At 42.1% G+C, this 20,571-nt stretch overlaps 1 protein-coding gene across 1 annotated transcript in view; it reads left to right on the forward strand.

The window, feature by feature from the left end:
* The window catches only part of LOC110503736 (transmembrane protein 255B-like), a 39,291-nt gene extending 19,631 nt beyond the window's left edge, over positions 1–19,660 (forward strand). Inside the window, exons 5-9 of the mRNA XM_090218267.1 lie at positions 2,015–2,095; positions 2,270–2,355; positions 16,157–16,316; positions 18,064–18,180; positions 19,188–19,660. Of these exons, the coding sequence (XP_090074393.1) occupies positions 2,015–2,095; positions 2,270–2,355; positions 16,157–16,316; positions 18,064–18,180; positions 19,188–19,319 (576 nt within the window). The 3' untranslated portion in view covers positions 19,320–19,660. The remainder of the gene's footprint in view (positions 1–2,014; positions 2,096–2,269; positions 2,356–16,156; positions 16,317–18,063; positions 18,181–19,187) is intronic.
* Positions 19,661–20,571: the final 911 nt, after the last annotated feature.

Here is a 20,571-nt window from a genome sequence, read left to right on the forward strand (position 1 = left end):
AACAAAGTAAAGAGTCTGAATACTTATGTGATATACGTTTTTTTTTTATTGTAATACATTTGCAAAACATTTCTAAAAACCTGTTTTTCCTTGTCATTCTGGGGTATTGTCTGTAGATTGATGAGAGAAAAAAAATGATTTAATTAATTTTAGAATAAGGCTGTAATGTAAAACAAAATGTGGAAAAAGTGAAGGGGTCTGAATACTTTCCGAATACACTGTATACCATACGAAACGTAACACATCATACTAAAAGCAGAGTCTTGGATTTACGTACAGAATAATATGAAATGCTATGAGACCACTTTGGGAATAGGGGCACTAGACTCCACTGGTTGTCTGTTTCCCAATAAGTCTTGATCCCACACCACTCGTTTGACATTTATTTGTATTTTTGATTTCCAAGTAGGATTTGACCACTGGAAGGGATTAGTATTAAAGTGAAAAAGAAGGATTGATTTTTTCCCATAATTTTTATAGATTTTCATTTGTATCCCTTTATAAGGAGAAGTGTAGCAATTTGACATTTGAACGTTTAGCCTTTCCTCATACTGTCAATATTACTAGGCCATAGTTCTGTTCACAATTATCAACTGGCCAAATCAAGTCCATACAGTCATCTGGCTTACAGATTTTGTCACAGAAACATTCCAATGCACTGTACAGATGCAGGATCTTAATTTGAGCAAGTTTGCTAAAGCAGGAAGATAATCCTGCAGCAACAGGAAATGTCAATTATTTTGTAGATTATAATTAATCAACATTTTTGTAGGAGTTGATAAATGTTAAATAAGTGAAAATCAAGTCTGAAATTTCAAAGTGGAAATTACAAACCTCAGAAGCCTTTTTAAAACCTCAAATACACTACAAGTTTTACATTTCTTGCATTACAGGAAAGTTCTTCTACAACAGGGTGATCAAATTAAGATCCTACATTTGTATGTATTTGGTACTTACAGACTTACAGACTTACAACGCCTTAGCAAAACCCCTTCTGCTTTTAACATATACAGTACCAGTCAAAGGTTTGGACGCACCTACTCATTCCAAGGTTTGTCTTTATTTTTTACTATTTTCTACATTGTAGAATAATAGTGAAGACATCAGAACTATGAAATAACACATATTGAATCATGTAGTAACCAAAACAGTGTTAAACCCAGCTTTGCACACTCTTGGCATTCTCTCAACCAGCTTCATGAGGAATGTTTTTCCAACAGTCTTGAAGGAGTTCCCACATATGCTGAGCGCTTGTTGGCTGCTTTTCCTTCCCTCTAAGGTCCAACTCATCCCAAACCATCTCAATTGGGTTGAGGTCGGGTGATTGTGGAGCCAGGTCATCTGATGCAGCATGGACTCTACAAGATGCCGAAAACGTTCCACAGGGATGCTGGCCCATGTTGACTCCAAAGTTTCCCACAGTTGTATCAAGTTGGCTGGACGTTCTTTGGGTGGTGGATCATTCTTGATACACACTGGAAACTGTTAAGTGTGGAAAAACCCAGCAGTGTTGCAGTTCTTGACACACCGGTGCGCCTGGAACCTGCCACCATACAGCTTTCAAAGGCACTTAAATCTTTAGTCTTGCCCATTCACCCTCTGAATGGCACACAGTCTATGTCTCAATTGTCTCAAGGCTTAAAAATCCTTCTTTAACCTGTGTCCTCCCCTTCATCTACCCTGATTGAAGTGAATTTAACAGGTGGCATCAATAAGAGGCCAAAGCTTTCACCTGGATTCACATGGTCAGCCTATGTCATGGAAAGAGCAGGTGTTCCTAAAGTTTTGTACACTCACTGTATATATATATATATATTATATCCGTCTTCTGTTTTATTGGAGAACTTTACAATGCCAGAACGATATGGAGTGTAATTGGTAATGCTATTCAAAAGGTGTGTGCTGGAAATGGATGGAGTCATTGCAGCTGTCTTTAAACTATATAACTGCAGTCTATTCAATTCTCTCATGCATTAAGATATCATGTCTCGCTGTCTCTCTCTCCCCACACCAGGATGTCCGTCCTCTGAAAGCAGGAAGATGCCAGTTTTACACGAGTGGGAACAGCTACATCTATGAGAATTACTATGCCTCTGTGAGTACAACTGCACTCATAGCAATATGACTTACTGTGTCAGCTATACTGTCCAATTCAGAAAATACGTGTGGTACATACTGTCTGGCAGGGGAAATCACCTTTGACTAATCTCTTCTTGTACTGTACCTGTCACTCAATACTGTTGATTGGAGTGTCTGCCTCCTCTTGCAGGTGCCATGCCAGGGTCTCACGGAGTCATGTAAGATGAAAGTACGCAGTGGGACCTGCTACTGCTGCGACCTTTATGACTGTGCCAAGTGAGTCAAAGATAGGCCAACGTTAAAAGGTCCATCATGTAGCTTTGTGTACTACCCAACAAATTTCTGATGGAAATGTTATAGATTTGTCATTGTTATTGGACGCAAGCCTGATAAGTGGTACATCCAACCAGTAGTAAAAATGCAGTGCTAAAATAACTTTACATACAGTATGCGTGGTAACTCACCCCTCACATTAGCAATGTGTTGCACCCACCCACTTGTGTGACACTTGGAAGGCATTTGGTGTCAGAATGTTCTTCACACATTAGCTATCACAATGATAAGATGTGGAGTGATTGTGAACTATTTAAGCTGAAGTAGGCTCAAACTAGTGCAGAGTTTGTCCTAGCCAGGTCACATGGTGTACAGACCAACTCATCTCACTTCCCATCATTCGCTGCTCATTGGTAAGCAAATGCTCCTGCCACCTGTCTCTTCTTGACCTGTGTTTTGACTCACTGCTTGCTTCTACAGAACCAAGTTGGTCATCTCCCGCTCGTATAGTGTATGTGTAGGCAGTATAAATACAGTGAGCAAGTCCTCCGTTTTCTCTCTGTTTGCCATACTGGTGTGTGACTCAGGTTTGTGTTGCTTGTGCATTTTCCATTTCACAGGATGTGCTTGTTTCAGGAGGCAGGGTGCAAACCCACTGTAGCTAATAGCAAACTTTTTGTAAATTCCTGTCAAGAAGAGAGACATGGAAGCCCAGTTAGCCTACCTATCTTAGCTAGTCTGTATTTTCAAATGGAGGTCGCTAATGAACGGTTTCAACGGTTTTATTTTTCTCTATTCTGGGACAATGTGGACTGTCCGGACTTTCAATGTAGCAGAGGACTACAGAGGCGATGTGTCTACTCTTAGCAAACAAGTAGAGAACTTACACAAGCTACTGGGGAATCCACGTCCGCCTACTTTCTCTTTCTCTTCTATTCCAGTAACTGGACGCTGCTCTGGCCTGGTGGGAGTGTTGCCCCCGTGTCGTCTATCCCATTTAATTAGTAGGATGCCTCTAGATGACTTAGTGGATGTTACTATTCTTGACCCTGCCAACCAGCCATCGAGGCACGTCACTCGCCGTGGAAGTCCCACAAGGAAGCCACTGTTAGCGTCACCTATGCTATTAATAGTTTTATATCAAGCTATCATTTTTGCTAGATGTGCTCATACCCATACGGCTATTGTCAATAGTTATTTTGTGCATATTTACCTGAATTCCACTATTAGCTTCGCAACTTTAAATCCAATCAAGAAGCCTTTTGTGGCTAGCTCATCCAGTTCTATTGACTCTTGTGTCAACATGGATCCTCCAGCTGTTTTCAAATCTCACAGATGGCTTGGACTGTTACATATAAATGTGTGAAGCCTGATGCCTAAACTGGACTTTCTGGGGGCATGACACTAGCCCTGATGTTCTGGTTATCTCAGAATCCTGGCCGAATAATTTGATTATGGATAAGGATGTTACCATTGCGGACTACACCATTTTCAGATGTGATAGGCCAAAAAAGGGGGAAGGCTGGCTATTTTTGTAAGATCTTTTCTTATAGCATCATGCTCTCTTAGCATTTCTGTCCCCAAAATATGTGAGCTACTGGTTATAAAAGTGTCCATAAACCAAAAAAGTAATATTTATTGATGCAGTCTACTGCTACCCCAGCCCCAACCAGATAGGGTTATAAATAATCTGAAATGATTTATAACCCTATCTGGTTGTTTTAGGAGATCTAAATCTTGATTGGCTTACACATACCTCAGATCAGTTTAAGAATATCTGTCTTGAGTTCAACTTGACTCAGCTGATAATGAAACCCACTCGGATAAATGTAAAAAACCTTGATTGACCTTATTCTGACTTACCATCCCCATAAATATTTGGCTAGTGGTGTTTTTGCTAATTATATCAGTGACCACTGCCCTATTGCTTGCATTACAAACACCAAATCGAAAAACTCTGACCATAGTATAATTGCGGCGCTCCTTCATGATCTATATTATTCAGATCTATTTTTCTACCTCTCTGGCTGATAAACAAGACCCTTTTAAACAACTTTGAGTAAAAAAAAAATTATTGCTAAGAAATCAAGCCTGGGCCAAGGCTCGACAAACTGTGTCATTAGCTGATTGGCAGCTACAGTGCCTTGCGAAAGTATTCGGCCCCCTTGAACTTTGCGACCTTTTGCCACATTTCAGGCTTCAAACATAAAGATATAAAACTGTATTTTTTTGTGAAGAATCAACAACAAGTGGGACACAATCATGAAGTGGAACGACATTTATTGGATATTTCAAACTTTTTTAACAAATCAAAAACTGAAAAATTGGGCGTGCAAAATTATTCAGCCCCTTTACTTTCAGTGCAGCAAACTCTCTCCAGAAGTTCAGTGAGGATCTCTGAATGATCCAATGTTGACCTAAATGACTAATGATGATAAATACAATCCACCTGTGTGTAATCAAGTCTCTGTATAAATGCACCTGCACTGTGATAGTCTCAGAGGTCCGTTAAAAGCGCAGAGAGCATCATGAAGAACAAGGAACACACCAGGCAGGTCCGAGATACTGTTGTGAAGAAGTTTAAAGCCGGATTTGGATACAAAAAGATTTCCCAAGCTTTAAACATCCCAAGGAGCACTGTGCAAGCGATAATATTGAAATGGAAGGAGTATCAGACCACTGCAAATCTACCAAGACCTGGCCGTCCCTCTAAACTTTCAGCTCATACAAGGAGAAGACTGATCAGAGATGCAGCCAAGAGGCCCATGATCACTCTGGATGAACTGCAGAGATCTACAGCTGAGGTGGGAGACTCTGTCCATAGGACAACAATCAGTCGTATATTGCACAAATCTGGCCTTTATGGAAGAGTGGCAAGAAGAAAGCCATTTCTTAAAGATATCCATAAAAAGTGTCTTTTAAAGTTTGCCACAAGCCACCTGGGAGACGCACCAAACATGTGGAAGAAGGTGCTCTGGTCAGATGAAACCAAAATTGAACTTTTTGGCAACAATGCAAAACGTTATGTTTGGCGTAAAAGCAACACAGCTGAACACACCATCCCCACTGTCAAACATGGTGGTGGCAGCATCGTGGTTTGGGCCTGCTTTTCTTCAGCAGGGACAGGGAAGATGGTTAAAATTGATGGGGAGATGGATGGAGCCAAATACAGGACCATTCTGGAAGAAAACCTGATGGAGTCTGCAAAAGACCTGAGACTGGGACGGAGATTTGTCTTCCAACAAGACAATGATCCAAAATATAAAGCAAAATCTACAATGGAATGGTTCAACAATAAACATATCCAGGTGTTAGAATGGCCAAGTCAAAGTCCAGACCTGAATCCAATTGAGAATCTGTGGAAAGAACTGAAAACTGCTGTTCACAAATGCTCTCCATCCAACCTCACTGAGCTCGAGCTGTTTTGCAAGGAGGAATGGGAAAACATTTCAGTCTCTCGATGTGCAAAACTGATAGAGACATACCCCAAGCGACTTACAGCTGTAATCGCAGCAAAAGGTGGCGCTACAAAGTATTAACTTAAGGGGGCTGAATAATTTTGCACGCCCAATTTTTCAGTTTTTGATTTGTTAAAAAAGTTTGAAATATCCAATAAATGTCGTTCCACTTCATGATTGTGTCCCACTTGTTGTTGATTTTTCACAAAAAAATACAGTTTCATATCTTTATGTTTGAAGCCTGAAATGTGGCAAAAGGTCGCAAAGTTCAAGGGGGCCGAATACTTTCGCAAGGCACTGTATTTAGGCAATTGAGAAATAGGTGCACTACGTCGGTTAAACAGGCCAAGTCAAACTACTTCCTTAGCGCTATGACAGACTGTTAGTGATCCCTCTAATTCCTCTCCTTACCCGCCTAAGCAAGTCGTTTTACACTCCTGCAAAAGTGACTGAAAATCAGCATTTTATCTCAGCTGCTTTCCTATTTGAAAGAAATAGTGGTCATTTTGTATTTAACTTTGGTATCAGGAAATATTGCAAAAGTGTGGAAAGCAGCTTTTGTGCTACCTCTCCATAAGGGCGGAGATAGTAGTGATCTTGATAATTATCGACCTATTTCCAGACTCCCTTGTCTTGCAAAAATACTATAATCATTAGAAAATTACGTATCTGTTTATTGACCATCTGTAAATTGTACTCATAATGTTAATCAATCCAGATTCAGACCTAAACATAGCACCACTATGGCTACCATGCTTGTTGTAAATCATATTGCAATTGCCTTAGATGATAGAAAGAATTGTGCTGACAGACTTGTCAAAAGCTTTTGATACTGAATCAAATCAAATCAAATGTTATTGGTCATATACACATATTTAGCAGATGTTATTGTGGGTGTAGCGAAATGCTTGTGTCCCTAGCTCCAACAGTGCAGTAGTATCTAACAATTCACAACAATACACATCTTAATGTAAAATAATGGAATTAAGAAATGTATAAATATTAGGACGAGCAATATCGGAGTGACATTGACTAAAATACAGTAGAATAGAATACGGTATATACATATCAGATGAGTGAGGCATTATGTAAACATGATTAAAGTTATTAGTATTCCATTATTAAAGTGGCCAGTGATTCCATGTCTATGTACAGTGGGGCAAAAAAATATTTAGTCAGCCACCAATTGTGCAAGTTCTCCCACTTAAAAAGATGAGAGTAATTTCCATCATAGGTACACTTCAACTTTGACAGACAAAATGAGAAAAGAAAATCCAGAAAATCACATTGTAGGATTTTTAATGAATTTATGTGCAGATTATGGTGGAAAATAAGTATTTGGTCATCTACAAACAAGCACGAATTCTGGCTCTCACAGACCTGTAACTTCTTCTTTAAGAGGCTCCTCTGTCCTCCACTCGTTACCTGTATTAATGGCACCTGTTTGAACTTGTTATCAGTATAAAAGACACCTGTCCACAACCTCAAACAGTCACACTCCAAACTCCACTATGGCCAAGACCAAAGAGCTGTCAAAGGACACCAGAAACAAAATTGTAGACCTGCACCAGGCTGGGAAGACTGAATCTGCAATAGGTAAGCAGCTTGGCTTGAAGAAATCAACTGTGGGAGCAATTATTAGGAAATGGAAGACATACAAGACCACTGATAATCTCCCTCGATCTGGGGCTCCACGCAAGATCTCAGCCCGTGGGGTCAAAATGATCACAAGAACGGTGAGCAAAAATCCCAGAACCACACGGGGGGACCTAGTGAATGATCTGCAGAGAGCTGGGACCAAAGTAACAAAGCCTACCATCAGTAACACACTACGCCGCCAGGGACTCAAATCCTGCAGTGCCAGACGTGTCCCCCTGCTTAAGCCAGTACATGTCCAGGCCCGTCTGAAGTTTGCTAGAGAGCATTTGGATGATCCAGAAGAAGATTGGGAGAATGTCATATGGTCAGATGAAACCAAAATGTAACTTTTTGGTAAAAACTCAACTCGTCGTGTTTGGAGGACAAAGAATGCCGAGTTGCATCCAAAGAACACCATACCTACTGTGAAACATGGGGGTGGAAACATCATGCTTTGGGGCTGTTTTTCTGCAAACGGACCAGGACGACTGATCCGTGCAAAGGAAAGAATGAATGGGGCCATGTATTGTGAGATTTTGAGTGAAAACCTCTTTCCATCAGCAAGGGCATTGAAGATGAAACGTGGCTGGGTCTTTCAGCATGACAATGATCCCAAACACACCGCCCGGGCAACGAAGGAGTGGCTTCGTAAAAATCATTTCAAGGTCCTGGAGTGGCCTTGCCAGTCTCCAGATCTCAACCCCATAGAAAATCTTTGGAGGGAGTTGAAAGTCCGTGTTGCCCAGTAACAGCCCCAAAACATCACTGCTCTAGAGGAGATCTGCATGGAGGAATGAGCCAAAATACCAGCAACAGTGTGTGAAAACCTTGTGAAGACTTACAGAAAACCTTTGACTTCTGTCATTGCCAACTAACGGAATATAACAAAGTATTGAGATAAACTTTTGTTATTGACCAAATACAGTGCCTTGCGAAAGTATTCGGCCCCCTTGAACTTTGCGACCTTTTGCCACATTTCAGGCTTCAAACATAAAGATATAAAACTGTATTTTTTGTGTGAAGAATCAACAACAAGTGGGACACAATCATGAAGTGGAACGACATTTATTGGATATTTCAAACTTTTTTAATAAATCAAAAACTGAAAAATTGGGCGTGCAAAATTATTCAGCCCCTTTACTTTCAGTGCAGCAAACTCTCTCCAGAAGTTCAGTGAGGATCTCTGAATGATCCAATGTTGACCTAAATGACTAATGATGATAAATACAATCCACCTGTGTGTAATCAAGTCTCCGTATAAATGCACCTGCACTGTGATAGTCTCAGAGGTCCGTTAAAAGCGCAGAGAGCATCATGAAGAACAAGGAACACACCAGGCAGGTCCGAGATACTGTTGTGAAGAAGTTTAAAGCCGGATTTGGATACAAAAAGATTTCCCAAGCTTTAAACATCCCAAGGAGCACTGTGCAAGCGATAATATTGAAATGGAAGGAGTATCAGACCACTGCAAATCTACCAAGACCTGGCCGTCCCTCTAAACTTTCAGCTCATACAAGGAGAAGACTGATCAGAGATGCAGCCAAGAGGCCCATGATCACTCTGGATGAACTGCAGAGATCTACAGCTGAGGTGGGAGACTCTGTCCATAGGACAACAATCAGTCGTGTATTGTACAAATCTGGCCTTTATGGAAGAGTGGCAAGAAGAAAGCCATTTCTTAAAGATATCCATAAAAAGTGTTGTTTAAAGTTTGCCACAAGCCACCTGGGAGACGCACCAAACATGTGGAAGAAGGTGCTCTGGTCAGATGAAACCAAAATTGAACTTTTTGGCAACAATGCAAGACGTTATGTTTGGCGTAAAAGCAACACAGCTCATCACCCTGAACACACCATCCCCACTGTCAAACATGGTGGTGGCCGCATCATGGTTTGGGCCTGCTTTTCTTCAGCAGGGACAGGGAAGATGGTTAAAATTGATGGGAAGATGGATGGAGCCAAATACAGGACCATTCTGGAAGAAAACCTGATGGAGTCTGCAAAAGACCTGAGACTGGGACGGAGATTTGTCTTCCAACAAGACAATGATCCAAAACATAAAGCAAAATCTACAATGGAATGGTTCAAAAATAAACATATCCAGGTGTTAGAATGACCAAGTCAAAGTCCAGACCTGAATCCAATCGAGGATCTGTGGAAAGAACTGAAAACTGCTGTTCACAAATGCTCTCCATCCAACCTCACTGAGCTTGAGCTGTTTTGCAAGGAGGAATGGGAAAACATTTCAGTCTCTCGATGTGCAAAACTGATAGAGACATACCCCAAGCGACTTACAGCTGTAATCGCAGCAAAAGGTGGCGCTACAAAGTATTAACTTAAGGGGGCTGAATAATTTTGCACGCCCAATTTTTCAGTTTTTGATTTGTTAAAGTTTGAAATATCCAATAAATGTCGTTCCACTTCATGATTGTGTCCCACTTGTTGTTGATTCTTCACAAAAAAATAGTTTTATATCTTTATGTTTGAAGCCTGAAATGTGGCAAAAGGTCGCAAAGTTCAAGGGGGCCGAATACTTTCGCAAGGCACTGTACTTATTTTCCACCATAATTTGCAAATAAATTCATTAAAAATCCTATAATATGATTTTCTGGATATTTTTTCTTCTCATTTTGTCCGTCATCTTTTTAAGTGGGAGAACTTGCACAATTGGTGGCTGACTAAATACTTTTTTGCCCCACTGTATATAGGGGAGCAGCCTCTAAGGTGCATGGTTGTGTAACCGGGTGGTAGCCGGCTAGTGATGGCTATTTAACAGTCTGATGGCCTTGAGATAGAAGCTGTTTTTCAGTCTCTCGGTCCCAGGTTTGATGCACCTCTACTGACCTCGCCTTCTGGATGTTAGTGGGGTGAACAGGCCATGGCTCGGGCGGTTGATTGCCTTGATGATCTTTTTGGCCTTCCTGTGATATCGGCTGCTGTAGGTGTCCTGGAGAGCAGGCAGTGTGCCCCCGGTGATGCGTTGGGCAGACCACACCACCCTCCGGAGAACCCTGCGGTTGCAGGAGATGCACTTGTCGTACCAGGTGGTGATACAGCCCGACAGGATGCTCTCAATTGTGCATCTGTAAAGTTTTCTGAGGGTCTTAGGGACCAAGACAAATTTCTTAAGCATCCAAGGTTGAAGAGGCGCTGTTGCGCCTTTTTCACCACACTGTCTGTGTGGGTGGACAAATTCAGATTGTCAGTGATGTGTATGCCGAGGAACTTGAAACGTTTCACCTTCTCGACTGCAGTCCTGTCAATGTGGATAGGGGTGTGCTCCCTCTGGTGTTTCCTGAAGTCCACGATCAGCTCCTTTGTTCTGTTGACGTTGAGTGTGAGGTTATTTTCCTGGCACCGCTCTGCCAGCGCCCCACCTCCTCCCTGTAGGTCGTCTCATCATTGTTGGTAATCAGGCCTAGTACTGTTGTGTCGTCTGCAAACTTGATGGTTGAGTTGGAGGCATGCGTGGCCATGCAGTCATGGGTGAACAGGGAGTACAGGAGGGGGCTGAGCACGCACCCCTGTGGGGCCCCTGTGTTGAGGATCAGCGAAGTGGAGGTGTTTCCTACCTTCACCACCTGGGGGCAGCCTGTCAGGAAGTCCAGGACCCAGTTTCACAGGGTCCTGGAATGAAAATTGAATTTGAAATAAGAATTTCTTCTCCACTGACTTGCCTATTAAAATAATAAAAATATGGTGTTGAAGGCTGAGCAAGTGTCAATGAACAGCATTCTGACGTACAGTTGGAAGTTTACATACACCTTGGCTAAATAAATTTAAACTCAGTTTTTCACAATTTCTGACATTTAGTCCTAGTAAAAATTCCCTGTCTTAGGTCAGTTAGGATCACCACTTTATTTTAAGAATGTGAAATGTCAGAATAATAGTAGATAATTATTTATTTCAGCTTTCATTTCTTTCATCACATTCCCAGTGGATCAGAAGTTTACATACACTCAATTTGGTACCATTGCCTTTAAATTGTTTAACTTGTTTCAAACGTTTCAGGTAGACTTCCACAAGCTTCCCACAATAATTTGGGGTGAATTTTGGCCTATTCCTTCTGACAGAGCTGGTGTAACTGAGTCAGGTTTGTAGGCCTCCTTGCTCACACACACTTTTTCAGTTCTGCCCACAAATGTTCTATAGAGTTGAGGTCAGGGCTTTGTGATGGCCACTCCAATACCTTGACTTTGTTGTCCTTAAGCTATTCTGCCACAACTTTGGAAGTATGCTTGGGGTCATTGTCCATTTGGAAGACCCATTTGCAACCAAGCTTTAACTTTCTGACTGATGTCTTGAGATGTTGCTTCAATTTATCCACATAATTTTCCTTATGCCATCTATTTTAAGAAGTGCATCAGTCCCTCCTACAGCAAAGCACCTCCACAACATGATGCTGCCACCCCCGTGCTTCACGGTTGGTATGGTGTTCTTCTGCTTGCAAGCATCCCCTTTTTTCCTCCAAACATAACGATGGTCATTATCGCCAAACAGTTCTATTTTTGTTTCATCAGACCAGAGGATATTTCTCCAAAAAGTACGATCTTGTCCCCATGTGCAGTTGCAAACCGTAGTTGCAAATCGGCCTTTTTATGGCTGTTTTGGAGCAGTGGCAGCTTCCTTGCTGAGCGGCCTTTCAGGTTATGTCGATATAGGACTCGTTTTACTGTGGATACTTTTGTACCTGTTTCCTCCAGCATCTTCACAAGGTCGTTTGCTGTTCTGGAATTGATTTGCACTTTTCGCACCAAAGTACCTTCATCTCTATGAGAACGCGTCTCCTTCCTGCGTGGTATGATGGCTGCGTGGTCCCATGGTGTTTATCATTGCTCCCAAGGATGAACCAGACTTGTGGAGGTCTTGGCTGATTTCTTTTGATTTTCCCATGATGTCAAGCAAAGAGGCACTGAGTTTGAAGGTAGGTCTTGAAATACATCCACAGGTACACCTCCAAATGACTCAAATGATGTCAATTAGCCTATCAGAAGCTTCTAAAGCCATTACATTATTTTCTGGAATTTTCCAAGCTGTTTAAAGGCACAGTCAACTTAGTGTATGTAAACTTCTGACCCACTAGAATTGTGATACAGTGAAATAATCTGTCTGTTAACAATTGTTGGAAAAATGACTTGTGTCATGCACAAATTAGATGTCCTAACTGACTTCCCAAAACTATAGTTTGTTAACAAGACATTTGTGGAGTGGTTGAAAAATTAGTTTTAATGACTCCAACCTATGTTAACTTCCGACTTCAACTGTATGTATGTATGTATGTATGTATTCCTCAAATGTAACTGGGTCACGTAAGGTAGAGGTGATATGATCCTTAACTTGCCTCTCAAAGCACTTCATGATGACAGAAGTGAGTGCTACTGGGTGATTGTCATTTAGTTCAGTTACCTTTGCTTTCTTGGGTACAGAATCAATGGTGGACATCTTGAAGCAAGTGGAGAGGATCGGGAGAGATTGAATATGTCTGTAAACACTCCAGCCAGCTGTTCTGCGCATGCTCTGAGGACATGGCTAGGGATGCCATCTGGGCTGGCAGCCTTGCAAGGGTTAACACGCTTAAATGTTTTACTCACGTCAGCCATGGAGAACAAGAGCCCACAGTCCTTGGGAGCGGGCCGCGTCGGTATCCTCAAACCGACCAAAGAAGGTGTTTAGCTTGTCTGGGAGCAAGACGTTGGGGTCCGTGACGTGGCTGGTTTTCCCTTTGTAATCCGTGATTGTCTGTAGACCTTGCCACATGTCTTGTGTCTGAGACGTTGAATTGCGACTCCACATTATCTCTGTACTGACGTTGTGCCTGTTTGATTGCCTTACGGAGAGAATAACCACACTGTTTGTATTCAACCATATTCCCAGTCCCCTTGCCATAGTTAAATGCAGTGGTTCACCCTTTCAGTTTTGCGCAAATGCTGCCATCTATCCACGGTTTCTGGTTTGGGTAGGTTTTAAGTCAACGTACACTTCCTGATGAACTCAGTCACTGTGTCCGCGTATATACGTCAATGTTATTCTCAGAGGCTACCCGGAACATATCCCAGTCCACGTGATCAAAACAATTAAAACAATTCCGGTCAGACCAGCGTTGAATAGACCTTAGCACGTGTACTTCCTGTTTGAGTTTCTGCCTATAGGATGGGAGGAGCAAAATGGAGTCGTGACCTAATTTGCCGAAGGGAGGGCCTTGTAGGCATCTCAAAGGTGAGTAGCAGTGGTCTAGTGTTTTCTCTAAGCGAGTACTACAGTCAATGTGTTGACAGAACTTCGGAAGTGTTTTCCTCAAATTTGCTTTGTTAAAATCCCCAGCTACAATAAATGTGGCCCCAGGATATGTGGTTTCCAGTTTGCATAAAATCTAGTGTAGTTCCTTGAGGGCCATTGTGGTATTGGCTTGAGCGGGAATATACACGATTGCGACTATAACCGAAGATAATTCTCTTGGGAGGTAATACAGTCTGCATTTGATTGTGAAGTTTTCTAGATTGAGTTACAAAAGGACTTGAGTTTCTGTATGTTATCACAATCACACCATGAGTAGTTAATCATGAAACACATGGCCTCCCGAGTGGCGCAGTGGTCTAAGGCACTGCATCACAGTGCTAGCTGTGCCACTAGAGATCCTGGTTCGAGTCCAGGCTCTGTTGCAGCCGGCTACGACCGGGAGACCCATGCCTGGGTTAGGGGAGGGTTTTTCTGGCAGGGATGTTCTTGTCCCATCGTGGGCCAGGCGCAATGCACGCTGACACGGTCGCCAGGTGTACGGTGTTTCCTCCGACACATTGGTGCGGCTGGCTTCCGGGTTAAGCAAGCAGTGCGGCTTGGCTGGTTTGTGTTTTGGAGGATGCACAGCTCTCGACTTTCTCCTCTCCCGAGTCCGTACCGGTGTTGCAGCGATGGGACAAGACTACCAATTAGATACCATGAAATTGGGGAGCTAAAGGGCTAAAAAGAATAATATTAAATCATGAAACACACACCACGTCTTTCTTCTTCCCGGAGAGTTCTTTATCCCTGTCTGTGCAATGAACTGAGATCCCAGCTGGTTGTATGGACAGGGACAGTATATCCCGAGAGAGCCATGATTCTGTGGAACAGAGTATGTTACAGTCCCTGATGTCTGTCTGGAAGCAGGTCCTCGCCCTGAGCTTGTCTACTTTATTGTCCAGAGACTGAACATTAGCGAGAAATATACTCAGAAGCTGTGGATGGTGTGTATGCCTCCTGAGTCAGACTAGAAGTCCACTCCAAATGCCTTTTCTCTGCTGGTGGCATCTTACAACGGCCTCTGGGATAATTTAAATTGCCCTGAGGTGTACAAACAAAGGGTCCAATTCGGGAAAGTCGTATTCCTGGTCGTATTGCTGGAGTTACCGCTGCTTTGATATCCAAAAGTTATTTCTGGCTGTATGTAATAATACAAAAAATGTTCTTGGCTAAATAATGTAAGAAATAACACACACAAAAAAAATACTGCAAAGTTGCTTAGGAGCTAGAAGCAGAGCTGCCATGTCTGCCGGCGCCATCTGAAGACCATGTTATATTCAGAATAAGCTATCCTCAATAGGGTTGGGTACTGATGCTTGCCGATGGTTTCATAATTATCTCAATGAACTCAGGCCATCAAGGTAGATGGTGTCAAATCGGAGATCATTGAGTTATATAAAGGAGGTTTGAAACTAGGCCTACTACTGACTACAATCTATATAAATAACATTGGTAATGTTGAAAAAATATATATATATATTTGTGTGCAGATGATGCAGTGTTGTATTTCATTGCGCCATCGGTTGGCCAAGTCTTTTCATATTTGAAGTCTGATTTTCAAGCACTGCAGAGGTCACTATTGGATCTATAGTTAGTGCAAACAAAACAAAATGCATGTTTTTTTTCTAGGTCCTATAACTCAGATTTTTATGAATTTGTAATGACTAGTTTGAACAGTACACAAATAGAGCAAGTTTTCTTGTGTTTATCTACAAAGCACTCATGCAGAAACTTCCTATGCATCTATAATCATTCATTAAATTTAGACTTACAAATTACCATACCTGGCCTCAGGCTTGAATAACACTGGAAGCCCCTTTGGTCTCCACAGAGTTGGGTAAAGCTGCTTTTAGTCTCTTTGCGCCCTTTATGTGGAACACCTTACAGAGCTCTCTGAAATGAGATGTTCCCCTTGGTCAGTTCAGAGTCATGACCAGAGACCTCTATGTTGATAAATGTGTCTGTTTTCTTAATATGTTTGGTCATTTCGTATATTGTATGTTTTTGATGTATTTATTCAGGACTCATCTGTAAAAGAGACCCCAGTCTCAGTATTACATCCCTGTCAAAATAAAGGTTAAAGCCTGGTTCATGTCTTGGATTCTTCCTAGGTTCCTGCCTTTCTAGGGAGTTTTTCTTAGCCACCGTGCTCCTACATCTGCATTGCTTGCTGTTTCGGGTTTTAGGCTGGGTTTCTGTATATAGCACTTTTGTGACATCTGCTGATGTAAAAAGGGCTTTATAAATACATTTGATTGATTGGTCTGGAAGAACTCCTGGGCCTGGCCAACTCATATCATACTACCTTAATAGTATAGCTTTATAAAGTAGCCTAATGTTATTCTATGAATGGCATATTAATAGCATAACTAGAATAATATTGTTATAGGATTGGATGTTTGTTTGACGTTCTATTGTCCTGTCTTGTAGTGGGGGCTACATAAACAACTACTATGAGTTTGTGGGTGTGCGGAGCTGCGGTGATGTGCTGTCCCTGTACGTGTTGATCTGGGTGCTGACCAGCCTCAACCTGGTGGCCTTCTTCCTGGGTATCCTTACCACTGCCGTGCTGGGAAGCATCAAGGACAAGGTGAGAGACACAGGCTGCGGAAAAACTACACGCTAATGTACTTGTATCAATACTTAAAGGTTTGTGGTGTATAATCAGGAATCTTGAGCAGTACTTGCAGTTCAATCATATCCAGGTCTCATTCCATATTGTATTAAACTTAGGGAAAGGGATTGTGAAAAAGAATCAAAATCAAGGTGGCATTCTCTTGCCCTGCCAAACATTCTTCTCAGTAGACCACAGGTCTGTGGCAACAGCTCCTTATGAGCGATGTTGGGTGCGGGGCATAACCCGCCTGTAGTGGCACTCTCCACTGCTGTGGTGCTGAAGCGTCATCCCCCATGCGCTGGCTAGCGGTAGCTGTCCGTGGTTCTCGAATACTTACACAAGCATTTCACCTCACCTGCAATAACATCTGCTAAAGATGTGCATGTGACCAATTTTTTTCTATTTGATTGAAATTTAAAGATCCTTTTCGATTGAGCCAACATATGCGGTGTTTACCTTGAATGCAGTCTCTGCGAACGCTAGAACATTGCCTTTAAATTTCTATTGTAAATTTCTATTTCTATATATATAAACTTTGAGTCTTCTGTTATCATTGATTTTCTGCTATAAAATCATGCAAATACTGCCAGTGTTTGTTTTAGCCTGCCTGGAGTGCAGGGTTGATTGTTTTGGGAATATTTTGTTCCATTAAGTCAGGCAGGATCAATCACGCACAGATCAAGTATTTACAATTATTTCAAATAGTAGTTGAACCCAGGTCTGTCTGTAATACCCGAGCAAAGCTGGAAGGGTTGGATGGTTGTTAGGTAAGGCTTATTCATACTTTCTAGATCAAAACAAATAGAAAAATGTCTTAGTTACCCAGCAATCCAGATTCTAAATGTCACGACTCACTAAAGAGGAGAGATATCTCTCTGGCGATCATCCTACGTTGAATGTCCCCAGGAGAAACAGAATAGTTAACCGGTACTGATTGAATTAGGGAAGTGTGGAGAGGAGCTGGCGGCGAGGGAGAAGGGGCATATGTTCTGTGTTGCAGCACGATAGAGCTGGGAGACATAGCAGGGCATAGCCCAGGAAGACATACATCAACGTCAGAGATCATTTTTAATTAAAAAATAAATCTGAGATCCCCAGGATCCCCCACCCCTTCCTGTCTGATCCAAATACCATGGCATCGCTATAATTCTCTCTCCCCACCACTTCTGGTTGATGAACAGTGTGTCAGTGTGAGTGAACAAGCGGTTGTGTATGTGTGTATGTGGTGGGGGGAGGGTGGTTGCACGGCTAGATAGCGCTGGTGATGGGATGGATGTGGTCAGAGTTGGATGTGTGTTCATCCATGTGGCAGACCGCTGACGTGGTCACATTGGGCCACATGGTTCCTCTCTCAGGCCAGGCCTGCGATTTGCTCTCTTCTGGGAAAGAGAGTGAGGAAGCCTATTGACTTGAGATCACACAAGATATTAGGGCTGAATAATTGCCTACCAGAAATGCGTTGAATTTATGAGGTTGTTGCTCACGCCATCTTCATCTCCCAAACAATCCAAGTACATTTTTTGGCAGATGAAAGCTGAATTATTTTGTATTGACATAATTTGAGATATCTAGCACCAGCCTTATTGTGTGTGTGTGTGTGTGTGTGTGTGTGTGTGTATTTTGTGATCACATTTTGTTTCATAATACATACAAGAGGATCACAACACACTCCTTACTTGTAAGAATGAACACTAAACCAACATATGTGTGTGTTTTGCAGAGGAGCAGCTCAGTGACCCTGTCATCATCGCATTTCTCCGAAGGGGGATTTCGCTCCTCCCCCACTGCCCCCCTGCTGATGGACAACACCAACACAGGACACCAACACCTCTACCCGGTCAGTCTCTCTCACACTCACTTGTCTCTACCCGGTTAGTCTCTCTCACACTCGCTTGTCTCTACCCGGTTAGTCTCTCTCACACTCACTTGTCTCTACCCTGTCAGTCTCTCTCACACTCACTTGTCTCTACCCGGTTAGTCTCTCTCACACTCACTTGTCTCTACCCGGTTAGTCTCTCTCACACTCACGTGTCTCTACCCGGTTAGTCTCTCACACACTCACTTGTCTCTACCCGGTTAGTCTCTCACACACTCAATACCGCCTTAACGGCAGCCAAAAATAGAGCCCACACAAGGTTTTTCCAGGACGCCAAAGATGTATTTCAACAACAACCTCTGTTTCGGTCTTGGGCCTAAGAAGTCATGTTATTTGTAATTGGTCTAGTAAAACCAAAGGAGAGTGAAAGTGGTGAGATACTGTACATTGGATGGGAACTCAGATGTTCTGGGAGGACTCCCTCTGCCATCCCATATTGCCCTGCTGCCCTCCCCTAAATCTGCCCACCGTCTACCTTACCCTCTGTATTAAAACACAACTACTGGCTGCTAGCAAGACAGAGGGCACCAAGTAGCCCTATTAGATCATGCCAGGTGCATGCCTCAGCAGACCAAAAAAGAACAAACTCCAACCAATTAACCCCCAGAGAAAAATAACTTGTCTGAGAAACATTAGGCGTACCCCCGGTTGGAAACTTTTTTTTGCTTATCCACTGAAGTGATGTTCAAAGTTTGCTATTTGTAATTATTCCCAAGTGGAGTGGAGTTAGAAATGAATATCTTTGCTCAGCTGATTCAAACTAAGCTTTGTTTGTGTTTATTTGGGATCTATTACGTTTACGTGGTTATCCACTCAAACTGGTTGTGGTTTTCAATTCAAAGTCTGTTGTTTGTAGCTATTATTGACCTAGAAGTAGATTAGTTATAATTGGAACAAATTAGCAAATTGTGAAGTCTTAGCTGAATCCAACTAACCTTAGTGTTTTCTGTTTTTGTTCTGTCTTTCAGAGAACCTCCCAATACTTTTCCCCAGCAGCGGGGACGGAGTTCCCCCAGAGTGATTCGTCAGTACCCCCTGTCCAGACCCCAACCCCTCTCTATAACCTGCTGCCCTACAAGCCACAGAGCTTTTCTGTCTGAATTAACCTCCCTACTCCAGCATTCCATTACCAACTTGTCATACAACTACAAAGTTTCCTCCAGACTCTCCTGGCCCTAGAAGTCACATGACATCCAGGGAGATTCTTATTTTGGATTTGTTTTGTATGCTGTAAAATATCTGTATATGAAATGTAAATATTTGGAGCAATTTTGATTGATTTGCCCAAAAAATGTATGGCTTATGACGTGCTTCTATCTAGGAAAAAGGTTAATTATTTAAGACCTTTTTTGAAATGTACAATTTGCCAAAATACATTGACTTTTTATTCTACATCTTAAACTCAACTGTATCTGCTAATAAAGTAATATTGGCTAAGTCATTTTTTTTCTGATCAAATTGACTTACTGTTTTTGGTTGTGCCACGCTGCCCACACACACTCATATTCAATAGAGATGTTGCCTGCCTGGCCTCCTCATTGTCTTAACATTGTCTACCATTGGTCTCACTAGTAATCTACCCCAGGATAAATTTCATTTGGGTCCAAAACTCATTAAGCAATAAGAAATGTGTTCTTTCTTTGAACTCAATAGGCATAGAGAGAGAGCGGGATGTGTGCGAAAATATCGAGCCCCTGGCCAGACAACGCATACCTCAAACGTCTGTGTGTTTTTTCCCTTCCTTTTATAAAACATGTTCGCAATGTTCTTCCCCTACCAGGGGAAGACGATTCCCCAACATCATCTAAGATGTCTCCTCTGACTGACAGAGCTCCTCACAGACACTTTTTGTTTTAAGGACAGAAGACAAATCCAGAAAACCTTCCACTTGAGGGCTAAAAAAAACAAACCCAAAAGTAATTTGCTTGCACAATTAAACTGTGGAAATGTACAAGACAGAAGATGGCGTAATTATCTGGAGTTTCTTTCCAAGTAAAACACCAGACTTAACAAAAACTCAACGGGGTCAAAGAGTTTCACAGGACACAAATAGACCACAAAAATCTGGGTTCAAATACTTTGCCTCGAGTGCCAGATCGGCAGGCTTTGCACCTTTACGACTGTTCTATTGGTTCAGTTGCGCTAGGGAAGCTCAATCAAGCTCAGCTAAAGCATTTTAAATGATTTAAAATTGCATTTGAATCCAAGTCTGCAACTGTATATGAGAGCTTCTGTCTGGTAAGATGAACTCCTTGTGTTTGTGTTCATGCCCCTCATGTCAATGATGATTATAGAGTAACTGTTCTAAGGCTCTGTCTTGCTTTAGTTATTTTCACAGGAAGTATAATGTAA

This window comes from Oncorhynchus mykiss, chromosome 24 (assembly GCF_057628025.1).
Source record: "Oncorhynchus mykiss isolate SJ-2025 chromosome 24, ASM5762802v1, whole genome shotgun sequence".
NCBI lineage: Eukaryota > Metazoa > Chordata > Actinopteri > Salmoniformes > Salmonidae > Oncorhynchus > Oncorhynchus mykiss.